Source organism: Nicotiana tabacum, chromosome 2 (assembly GCF_000715075.1).
Source record: "Nicotiana tabacum cultivar K326 chromosome 2, ASM71507v2, whole genome shotgun sequence".
Classification (NCBI taxonomy): Eukaryota; Viridiplantae; Streptophyta; class Magnoliopsida; order Solanales; family Solanaceae; genus Nicotiana; species Nicotiana tabacum.
Window position 1 is genome coordinate 114,461,150 of NC_134081.1, and position 12,191 is coordinate 114,473,340.

The following is a 12,191-nucleotide window of genomic DNA, read 5'->3' on the forward strand; positions in this document are numbered from 1 at the left end:
AAAGAGTGCAACGAGTGCTTTCAGACCTAAAGGCTTCGAGTTGAATAATCCATCCTTGTTTCTCGTCGAATACCTGCAAGGGTTAATTTCGAAATACAAATAAACATGGGAGGGTCGTACCTTAGCAGTAGTATCGTTTTAGGTACGACACGTTCCAATTGCTCGGCAGTTGTTTGCCGTTTATCACTCCGAGTTTGTAGGATCCTTTTCCGATGATTTCGAGAACCTGATATGGTCCTTCCCAGTTCGGACCCAGTTTTCCTTTATTCGGATTTCGAGTGCTGAGGGTGACTTTCCTTAGTACCAAGTCCCGGATTTTGAAATGTCGAAGATTGGTTCTTCGATTGTAGTATCTTTCGGTCCACTATTTTTGGGCGGTCAATCGGACGAAAGCGGCCTCCAGTCTTTCGTCCAGTAATTCTAGGCTCGTGTTCATGGTCTCGTTATTCGACTCCTTTGTTGCATATCGAAACCCGATGCTAGGTTCTCCGACCTCAACCAGGATCAGAGCTTCGGCTCTATAGACCAACAAAAATGGCATTGCTCCGGTACTGGATTTCGATGTTGTGCAATATGCCCATAGGACCTCGGGTAGTATTTCTCTCCATTTTCCTTTGGCGTCGGTCAATCTCTTCTTAAGATTTTGTATGGTGGTTTTGTTGGTCGATTTGGTTTGTTAGTTCCCGCTAGGATGATACGGTGTTAATTGGATCCTTTTGATTTTGTGATCCTCAAGAAATTTAGTTACTTTGCTGCCGATGAATTATTTTCCATTATCACATACAATCTCAATTGGCACCCCGAATCGACATATGATGTAACATATGATGTGGTCCCAAATGAAGTCTATCATTTCTTTTTCTCTGACTTTCTCGAAAGCCTGTGCTTCAACCCATTTAGAGAAATAATCAGTCATAAACAAAATAAACTGAGCTTTACCTGGGGCCGATGGGATGGGGACGACGATGTCCACTCCCCATTTCATGAAAGGCCATGGAGATAGGACCGAGTTGAGCAGCTCCCCGGGTTGATGAATCATGGGCGCATGTCTTTGGCATTTGTCGCATTTTCGAACGAACTCCCTCGCATCTTTTCCCATATCGATCCAATAATACCATGCTCTGATTGCTTTGTGGACTAGTGAATCGGCACCGGAACGGTTTTCACAAGTGCCTTCGTGAATTTTCCGTAGGATGTAATCGGTATCTCCTGGTCCCAAACATATTGCCAATAGTTCATCGAACGTCCTTTAATACAGCGTTCCCTCTTCGGACAAGGTGAATCGTGCTGCCTTTATGCGCAGAGCTCTCGATTCCTTTGGATCTGATGGAAGCTTCCCGTTCTTGAAGTACTCTATATATTTGTTTCTCCAATCCCATGTTAGACTTGTGGAGTTTATCTCGGCGTGACCTTCTTCGACCACTGATCTTATGAGTTGTACGACAGTGCCCGAGTTGAGTTCGTCATCTTCAATCGATGAACCTAAGTTTGCAAGAGCGTCGACCTCGCTGTTCTGTTTTCGGGGTACATGTTGCAAAGTTCATTCTTTAAAGTGATGTAGAGTCACCTATAATTTATCCAAGTACCTTTGCATTCAATTTTCTCGGACTTCAAAAGTCCCGTTAACTTGTTTTACCACGAGGAGGGAATCATACTTAGCCTCTACGATCTCCGCTCCCAAGCTTCTAGCTAGTTCGAGACCTGCAATCATGGCCTCATACTCGGCCTCATTGTTAGTCAATTTTGTAGTTCTCATAAACTGTCTAACTACATTACCTGTGGGTGATTTTAGTACAATGCCTAATCCGTACCCCTTTGCGTTCAAGGAACCGTCCGTGAAAAGGGTCCAGACTCCCGAAGAGGTACCCGATTTTATCAGTAGCTCTTTTTCAATCTCGGATACGAGGGCCAGTGAAAATTCAGCCACAAAGTCTGCCAAGATTTGAGATTTGATAGCGGATCGGGGTCGATACTCGATATCGTATCCACCGATTTCTATGGCCCACTTGGCCAATCGACCCGGAAGCTCGGTTTTGTGCAAAATATTTCGAAGAGGATAAGTTGTTACAACATGTATCGGATGACATTGGAAATATGGTTTTAGTTTCCTAGAGGCACTTATTAAAGTGAGCGCTAATTTTTCTTAGTGAGGATATCTAGTTTCGGCCTCGCCTAAGATCCGACTGACATAATAAACAGGGAATTGTGTACCTCGTTCTTCTCAAACCAGGACTCTACTAACCGCTATATCCGAGACAGCTAAGTACAGGTAAAGCTGTTCGTCCACTTTCGGGGTATGAAACAGAGGCGGGCTCAATAAATACCGCTTTAGTTCTTCCAAAGCCTGCTGGCATTCCGGAGTCCATGCAAAGTTGCTTTTCTTCTTAAGCAGTGAGAAAAATCGGTGGCTCCTATCTGAGTATCTCGAAATGAATCATCCCAGGGCGACTATCCTCCTCGTTAACCTTTGCACGGCCTTCATATTATCTACTATTGTGATGTCCTTGATAGCTTTGATTTTATCAGGGTTGATCTCGATTCCTCAGTTGGACACCATGAAACCAAGAAACTTGTCTGAGCCAACCCCGAATGCACATTTTTCGGGGTTGAGGTTCATATTGTACTTCTTTAGTACGTTGAACATTTCCTGCAAATGTTTTAAATGGTCCTCTGCTTGCAAGGACTTAACTAACATGTCATCAATATAAACTTCCATTGACTTTCCTATTTGTTTTTCGAACATTCGATTTACTAGGCGTTGATAAGTTGCACCAGTATTTTTTAGACCGAAAGGCATTACGTTATAACAGTAGGTACCGTACTTAGTGATAAATGAGGTATTTTCCAGATCCTTCGAGTTCATCTGTATCTAGTTGTACTAGAGTAGGCATCGAGAAAACTGAGAGTCTCGTGGCTGGCCGTGGCATCGATCATACAATCGATGCTAGGAAAAGGAAAGAAATCCTTAGGGCATGCTTTGTTCAAGTCTTTATAATCTATACACATTCTAAGTTTGTTTCCTTTCTTAGGGACTACCACCACATTTGCTAGCCATTCGGGGTATTTTACTTCTCGAATGGATCCTTTTTTAAGAAGTTTGGTTACCTCGTCCTTGATGAAGGCATGTTTGACCTCGGACTGGGGCCTTCTTTTTTGCTTTACCAGATGGAATTTTGGATCCAAGCTTAGTCTATGAGTGGCCATTTCTGGTGGGATCCCTGTTATGTTAAGATGGGACCAAGAGAAACAGTTCATGTTAGCTATAAGAAATTGAATAAGCTTTTTCCTGAGCTCGGGATCTAACCCCATGCCCAGGTATACCTTTCACTCGAGCAAATGTTCGATTAGCGTGATTTGCTCCAGTTCTTTGACCGTTGACTGGGTAGCGTCGGAATTATCGGGGACCACAAAGGATCGAGGGACCCTATGGTCATCGTCTTCGTCAGTCTTCTGATTCTCTAGTTGGGTCGAGGCTGACGTTTATGATTGCTATTTGGTGTCATGTTCCTCCTTCGAATCTGATCCTTTTGTCGATGATAGTGAGGATATCGGAATCACTTCATCGACGACAAACATTTCTTTTGCGGCTGGTTGCTCCCCATAGACCGTTTTGATTCCCTCCGATGTTGGGAATTTTAGAACCTGGTGAAGGGTCGAGGGCACTGCTCTCATGTTGTGGATCCATGGCCTCTCGAACAGGGAGTTATATCTCACATTGCCCTCGATTACGTGAAACTTCGTTTCCTGGATGGACCCGACTATGTTTACTGGCAAGATTATCTCTCCCTTAGTAGTTTCACATGCCATATTAAATCCGTTCAGTACCAAGGTAGCGGGTACGACCTGGTCCTGTAGACAGAGTTGCTCTACGACCCTTGATCGAATGATGTTCGCCGAACTACCTGGATCAATTAACACACGTTTAACTTGAGTTTTATTCATAAGTACAGATATTACCAGTGCATCGTTATGGGGTTGCATGATTCCTTCCGCGTTTTCATCACTAAAGGACAAGGTTCCTTTAGGTGTGTAATCCTGAGTCCGAGATCGCTTTTCTCTTATAATAGACATCTTAGTGCATTTAAGAACCGGTCCCTGGGGGACGTCGATCCCTCCGATGATCATGTGGATGATGTGTTGTGGCTCTTCTTGTTCGTTTCGTCTATTGAAATCTCTGTTTTTGAAATGGTTTTTGGCCCGGTCACTTAAAAATTCTCGAAGGTGCCCTTCATTGAATAAACGTGCTACCTCCTCTCTCAACTGCCTGCAGTCTTCGGTTCTGTGGCCATGGGTGCCATGATATTTTCACATTTGATTGGGATTCCTCTGGGCTAGATCAAACTGCAGAGGTCGAGGCCACTTAGTATCTTTGACGCATCCGATAGCCGACATGATAGCGAATGCATCGATGTTGAAGTTATATTCTGATAACCGTGGTGCTTCCTTAGGTATGATATGCCTGTCAAACCCATTCTTTTTCATCAGCCCCCAAACCCTTGGCCTCGATCACTTCTCCTTTTGCCTCGTACGAAGTTGCGTGTAGGTTCGCTACCCCTACGATCTCCGTTATACGGCTGATATCGGTCCCTGTTTGACCTTGGTTCTCGGTCGACGTCCCTTTTAATAGTGGACCCAGAACCCAATTGATTGTCTTCAACTCTGATCTTCGATTGATATTGATTGTGCACATCGGCCTAGGTAATAGCCGGGTACTCGACCAAATTTTGCTTCAATTGTCGTGAAGCCATCGAGCTTCGTTCGTTCCGTCCTTGAGTGAAAGCTTGTACAGCCCAATCGTCCATGACCGGTGGTAGATCCATTCGTTCCGTTTGAAAACGAGATACGAACTCTCTTAGCATCTCGTTATCTATTTTCTTTACCTTGAAAAAGTCCGACTTCCTGGTCTCGACCTTTATGGCTCCGGCGTGTTCTTTTACAAAAGAATGTGCAAGCATAGCAAAAGAATCGATAGAGTTAGGCGGTAAATTATGATACCATATTATTGCCCCCTTTGACAAGGTTTCTCCGAACTTCTTCTATAGTACGGATTCAATCTCGTCATCTTCTATATCATTCCCTTTAATGGCACATGTGTAAGAGGTGACATGTTCGTTGGGGTCGGTCGTACCATTATATTTAGGAATTTCGGGCATGCGAAACTTATTGGGGATCGGTTTAGGAGTCGCGCTCGGGGGGGAAAGGCTTTTGTATGATTTTTTTGGAATCTAAGCCCTTCAATACCGGTGGTGCCCCCAGGATCTGATCAACCCTGGAGTTATAAGTTTCTACTTTTTTGTCGTTTGCTTCAATCATCTTTTCTCCGGACTCAATTCGTTTTGTCAGTTCCTCTAACATCTTAATAATTTCGGGATTAGTCCCCGATTCTTGTTCATTTGATCTTACTACAGCTGGCCCTATTTCTTGGGTGATTTCTCGGGATGGACCGGGCTCGGCCCTGCTCGGTGCCTGGGTTTGGCTCTGCAACTGAGCTATTGCTACTTGTTGAGCTTGTAACATTTCGAAAATCATACGCAGGTCGATCCCGTCTTCTCCAATATTTTGGGTATTTCGAACTGCAGGTCGAGTTCCACCATGGATGCTATTTTCGGGGTCGGAACGTTGGTTCGCCACGATGGCCACATGTGAATTAACGTCGATTGGATATGCTGCCTGAGTTCCAACGGGATCGACGAGTGGCCTTTCATCCCCAGTCGTCAGGCTGTTGTTCTCATCTTGAAAGCCAGCTTCGTTGTCAATAGGTAGGCCATTGATTGAGAGTTCGCCGTTTTTAACCTGAAATCAAAGAAACTTCCAAGAGCAAGTGTAAAATGTGTTTTGCAGAGATTCGTAGCAAATAACCACTATTATCCTTAGCCCTACGATGGACGTCAATTGTTTACCCGAAAAACGGAAGAGTTGAATTTATACGTAATTATAAGGATACGTGGTATAACTTGGTACAAATCGAAAAAATAAGTAGAAATATATCGAATATTGACTGTAAAAAAAGGAATGAAATACAAACCAAATTAAGTAAAGAATGATTTATAAACAAGCAAGATGAATCAATGTCCAAAGTCCTAAAAAGGATAATCTCTACATAAATATCAATAATCTTTGAAATGTGAGAGTGTATTGATGTCTCAATGTTGAAATGTCCTCATACAGAAATGATAGCCACTATTCATATAGTGGAGAAATCCTACTTTGGATATAATTAAAAATACATAGTGAGGATCTTATGATAGATTAGTTAATTAGTTTTTCCTTAATTTCCGCTGAGATTCTCTCCCCTAGTGCGGCTACAACGACACTTTGTTCTTTAGCTCGATCTTGGTCGGTCTTGGTATTGGTCGGTCTCTGGATTTCGAGCTCGATATTGACTCGAGCTCGGTATTGATCGGTCTGGATCTTGAGCTCGATAATGCCACTTCTCATCATAGCTCGATATTGACTCGAGCTCGACATTGACTTGAGCTCGACCCTCGGCCCATTATGTTCCAATCTTGACTAATTATACGAAAGACAAACTCGATTTTGACCGTATACAATATTATAATAATATTAACTTGAATCTGCCGTACACCACTTGAAGTGATCTAATATGCATTTTTTTTTGGTAAGGAACGATCTAATATGCAGTGATGCGTACCTTGGCCTTATTTTCTTTTCTTCTTTTTTTTAAATTATCTTTGTTCAAAAAATAAAGTAGCAGAAAAAGGTCGCCGTTATTCTTTTCTTCCATGAAAAGTAAGATTATGTGTTTGTGTGGTCTGAAAACCCTTTTTTATTCCACCAGATCTTTTCCATATTTTAACCAACATACCGTCCATATAGAATTTTACATTATTTGAGTCTCACAGTAACTTCAAACTTACAAAATTTTACTATGGTTCAATACTTCAATTTGTATTTTCAACTTACAGAGAATTTACTTTCTTCATGGTGAATTTCTCAATTTGGTCGGCAAATTCAGTCAATACTCAATATCATTATGTTCAAAAATTGAATAATTAATATAGGAAAGTGAGATAAAGTGAAATTCAATGAGAAGGAATGTAACACTTGCAAATTATTTGTATAATCTCCCTAAAAGGCAGTTTATTTGAGATACAATCTTTACTACATATGCAGCAGATCACAATATTTTTGAATAGCTTGATTCCACCACACAAAAAACAAAGAGCAAATAATGTATATAGTAGCTAGGTTTAATTTGTAAATACTTCTAAAATGTATCATTTTCTTTTCAAACTCCATCCTTCCTCTCGAATTGGAATTTAAGCAGTTGCAACTGGATCACTTTTCACAGTTTCCATGGCCTTGATCATGGCTTCAAACCTTGGCTCTTTGGCTTGAAACTTGAGTCCAGCATATAACTTCATATAATCATCAAACACAAACTTTGGATAAATTGCTTTGCTTTCCTCTGCCTCTTTCTCAACCAAAGTTGGTGCTGGAAATATTACTGCATCACTTCCTGGATTATAAAACGAAGCTAGTGACATCCGAGTTCCGTCTGTTTGTGTAATCACTCTGTGCATCACACTCTTGTATTTTCCATTGGTGATCACCTGATTTTTCAATTAATAATAACTACTCTTTTAGTATTTTCAAGCTAGATTTAACTTATATATATATACTTGCAGTGTAAAAGAACAGACCTCAAGTTGGTCGCCAAGGTTAACGACAATAGAGTGGTGCATAGGAGGAACATCGATCCATTGGCCGTCTTTGAGGAGTTGAAGGCCACTCACTTTGTCATCTTGGAAGAGAAGGATTATGCCACCAGCATCTGTGTGGGCGCGCAGTCCTTTTATTAAATCTGGTTTTGGGCATGGTGGATAGTTGCTAACCTTAGTTCCAAAATTGGGACCTTTTGATCCATAAAAGACCTTTTTTAGGTAACCCTTTTCAAGTCCAAGATTTTCACATAGCAAGTCCAGTAACTCCTCTGCCAATTTTTCTAATCTTTTAGCAAAATCTCTCATGATTTCCCTGCATATGATCATTTGGGAAAACATTAATAAGAAACTTTATAAGTAATTTTTATGCTTCTATTCTTTGTCATGTCTCAATCCACATACATTTGGGGAACAGCCCAAAAGAATTAAAAGAATAATAAAGGTGTAATGTCTGATGCATGTTCAGTACATCAAAATTGTCCTTTCCTGAAGAACCTCACAAGCTTGAGATCTTTGACAACTCAAAGGGCAGCCCATGCACTAAGCTCCCGCTATGCGGATGGTCCGAGGAAGGGCTGAACCACAAGGTCTATTGTACGTAGTCTTACCCTGCATTTCTGCAAGAGGCTGTTAGAATTTTATTAATTTATAAATTAAAAATTTCAAAAATCCACAAGGCTTATGCTTTATGGCTGAGGGCTTACGCCTCACCTCATAAAAGGTAAAATTGCTCGTCTCACGCCTCCGCCTTTTAAAACATTGGTCACAAAGTATTTTTTGTTCTTTTTTAGTGTATAGCTTCTGTTACGTTTGTGCTTATTTATGGAGAGAGTAGAGACCAATAGCAACAGATAATGAAAACTCTGATCTTAAAAGTAACGATGTTATCCATATTTATATAAAAATATTTAAATCTTTTATATAATGGAAATTTTAAAAAAATACAAAGAACCTTTATTTCTATTTAGTACATCTTAATATATTTAATTACGGATATACCTCAGGTATAGTGTAAGATTTCCATAAAATACAAGGCATATCCGAAATAGAGATTATTACAGGGTATTTAGTGTAATTATAAGAAAAAACGATTTATGCGTGGCTTTAGCATCTATACCCGATTTTGGGATCACAATTGAACCTATACCGACTTTGCAAAATAAATTTGCAAGCCTACCCACTTTATGATCAATTTCAGACTTATCAGTTTGAAGTTAAAAAAATTAGTCTGAAGTAAAGAAATTATACTTCAGATACACTTAAGGCAAAATAGATCTGAAGTGCAACAAATGTTTTCATGCACTTAAGGCTAATAAATCTGAAGTGAAAAAAATTGTACTTCAGATATACTTAAGACCAAATAAGTATGAAGTGCAACTAATAGTTTCGTGCACTTAAGGCCAATAAGTATGAAGTGAAAAATTGCACTTTAGATGCACTTAAGCCCAAAAGGTCTGAAGTGCAACAAACGTTTTCCTACGCTTAAGGCCAATAAGTCTGAAGTGAATAATTATACTTCAGATGCACTTAAGGCCAAAAGGTCTAAAGTGCAACACTTAAGGCCAAATAGGCATGAAGTACAAATTGCCCAGAAACAGAAATTTGTTCTCGAATTTTAACAATCCAATATACGATTTAATACCTAAATCTACTCCAAATGAGCTCAAATTTGAAACATAACCTCTAAATATCATCAATAACAAATTTCAATCATCAATTTATTAGAACAACAATAAATCTAACGAATCCATTTTGCTATTAAGAAAAAAAAAAAAAAACCCTAAATAATAATAAAAGTTAAAGTGTCACAACAGCCCCTACCGTAAAATATTATAAATTATCTTAAAATATATTCACAAACATCTTATAAAATTACGGTTAACCGAGGAAGAATGAAGAGAAACATACTTAAAGTTGTTTTAGTAGTTACAAATTAGAAAATATTTTTAAAATGAGTACAGGTGAGTCGACCAATTTTTACATTTATGCTTCTATTCTTTGTCATGTCTCAATCCACATACATTTGGGGAACAGCCCAAAAGAATTAAAAGAATAATAAAGGTGTAATGTCTGATGCATGTTCAGTACATCAAAATTGTCCTTTCCTGAAGAACCTCACAAGCTTGAGATCTTTGACAACTCAAAGGGCAGCCCATGCACTAAGCTCCCGCTATGCGGATGGTCCGAGGAAGGGCTGAACCACAAGGTCTATTGTACGTAGTCTTACCCTGCATTTCTGCAAGAGGCTGTTTTTACGGTTTGAACCCATGACCTCCTGGTCACATGGCAGCAACTTTACCAGTTACGCCAAAACCCCCTTTCAGATGATGATGTTGGATAACCATGCTGGAGAAGTTACATACATGTGAGGAAAACCCCACGTATAAAAATTTTATGCAATGACGGTATAAAATGTCTATATGAAGTTTAAGTTTTACCTGTATTGATCATCGAGATCAGGTACTTCAGAAATGTTAGAAACAGGAAGATGGCGCAAGAAGAAAGTGCTTTCCCAATCCAAATCAGTAACCTCAGCTTGCACAGCTTCAAGACCTTTGCCGGCCACCAATTCTTTAAATCTCTGTTCCATGCACTTCTTGTAATGTCCCTTTGTCATTTTCTCCACTGTATCCATTACTTCATGTGGAATCCCATGGTTCACTAACTGCAATAATCATGACATAAATAAACAAAAACATCAAAATGCAAGATTTTTTACTAGCTTACTATATTGGCTAGAGTACAAGGCACATCTTTATATACAGAGACGAAGTTAGGATTTGAAGCTTCTGTATTCAGGATTCTAGTCATTTTAAATTACTACACTCTAAATTAATATTCAATCGATTTCTCAAGACAAATACAAATTTGAACTAAAACTGCTGAGTTCGGCCAGCTACTCTATTTATATATGCAAATTGTAATTAATTACCTCAAAGAAGCCCCAGTTCTCACAAGCATCTTTAATCATTTCCATGGTGTCAGCTCTTTCAGAACCATTGAGCTTTTCCAAGTTGATAATTGGAAAGTTCTCCATCTTTCTTGGTAAAGTATGTGTTTCTAAGTATGTTAAAATGTGGTACAATAAATTAAAAGAATAGTGAATACAAAAGATTGAAATGAATAGCTAGAATGTTTGATGCAAAAGAGTGCGGATTGAAAGGGGTATTTATAGGGGAAGATATATACCAAGAAAGTAGGAGTTACAATAAGGAGATTTAAATAATTCTAAGTCTCCTTGAAAAGTCCATGAGTCCAAGTTTACCTTATGATTAGATTTCTGGTCATAGTTCCTTGTTGAACCATCTTACTCTGAAAATGGATTTTTGGGATTAAGACAATAAGAAAAGGACCCATCTTGACCAGAATATAAGGCTCCTATTGGTGGTGGCTGCATTGGCCAAAACTTTATATATAGTTTTATTTCATGTGTTAACTAATTTCTTAGGACAGTTTGACTAGTATGCAGATATTTGGAAAATTTCCTCGCATTTCACAATAATCTTAAGGCTGCGCATTTCACTGCTTGCATTGTTTATACCTATGAAATTTCCTGGAGATAGCCACGGCCTTCTAGCACTCAGGGCCCAGGTAGAATTCCAGATACGAGTTGCTAAACTCAATAATATTTACTCAAATAATATATTTGTGTTAAGAAATTAGGGGTATTATTACTTTTAGCCGCGCCAGAAATTATTTATATTCAATAGCCGAAAGTATATAAAATTTGTATAATGCTTGTATATAACATACAAAATGTATATATATACAAAAAATATATATTTTTTCGGCTATTATTTTTAGAGTTATTGTACAATATCATTTTCCTAAGAAATTAATTAAATAAGTATACATATTAAATTTAGAACTCAATTATTAGCCATTGAAGTCGTCATTATAAAATTCAGAACTCATAAAGCTTTATTAAAAGAAGTATTAACCCAAATAGCCGCATACCCAACCGCTTAAACTAAAAATAGCCTGTGAAGATATATTATATGCATAATTTGTGTATTATATATGTATAATTGTGTATAATCAATGTATAATTTATATATATATATGATTAGAAAAAGTGAAAAATAAATATAACCGACTATTTATGTAAAGATCCTTAGTTAAAATCCTGACTCCACCTCTAATATCACTGTTGATTGAAGTAGTTTTTTCTTGTTAGATAATCTGTAAGAGCTATTTATTTAATTCTTTTATTCAAATGTTAATTTGAGATCATGATCAGTGATGTACAACACCCCGAATACATGCCTTCTTTTACACTATCATATCATTACTTGAATCATGCATGCGTGGTAAAACAATTTATGCAAATAAATTGATATATACACTTTATTGATGTATTCTTCTATTTAGATGAAATTATATAAATCTCTTATTAAAATCTAACGTCAGACATTGAGGCGAAGACGGCCATATGATTTTTGACAAGGCTTTGAGATTTATTTAACTAAAAGAGGAGAAGTTGAAGATGATATTAGAGTAATTAGA

At 38.5% G+C, this 12,191-nt stretch overlaps 1 protein-coding gene and 1 long non-coding RNA gene across 2 annotated transcripts; one reads left to right on the forward strand and one right to left on the reverse strand.

Annotated features, from left to right (window-relative positions):
- Positions 1-6,816: 6,816 nt before the first annotated feature.
- On the forward strand, positions 6,817-7,234 carry LOC142173234 (uncharacterized). Its single transcript, XR_012702718.1, has 2 exons — positions 6,817-7,058; positions 7,101-7,234. It is a non-coding gene; the product is annotated as an uncharacterized LOC142173234 (long non-coding RNA).
- LOC107759913 (1-aminocyclopropane-1-carboxylate oxidase-like) lies at positions 7,060-10,872 on the reverse strand. Its single transcript, XM_016577916.2, has 4 exons — positions 10,618-10,872; positions 10,124-10,350; positions 7,665-7,998; positions 7,060-7,574 (listed from the first exon to the last, which is right to left on the reverse strand). Exons 1-4 carry the CDS (start codon positions 10,720-10,722, stop codon positions 7,281-7,283), a joined length of 960 nt encoding a protein of 319 aa, XP_016433402.1. The 5' UTR covers positions 10,723-10,872; the 3' UTR covers positions 7,060-7,280.
- Between the last annotated feature and the right edge of the window lie 1,319 nt (positions 10,873-12,191).

Excerpts from the sequence above, each read along its gene's own strand:
- LOC107759913 (XM_016577916.2), bottom strand. The coding sequence starts at position 10,722 with ATGGAGAACTTTCCAATTATCAACTTGGAAAAGCTCAATGGTTCTGAA. Across the intron at positions 10,351-10,617 it reads AGAACTGGGGCTTCTTTGAG|TTAGTGAACCATGGGATTCC; the intron begins GTAATTAATTAC and ends TGATTATTGCAG. Across the intron at positions 7,575-7,664 it reads ACCTTGGCGACCAACTTGAG|GTGATCACCAATGGAAAATA; the intron begins GTCTGTTCTTTT and ends TTGAAAAATCAG.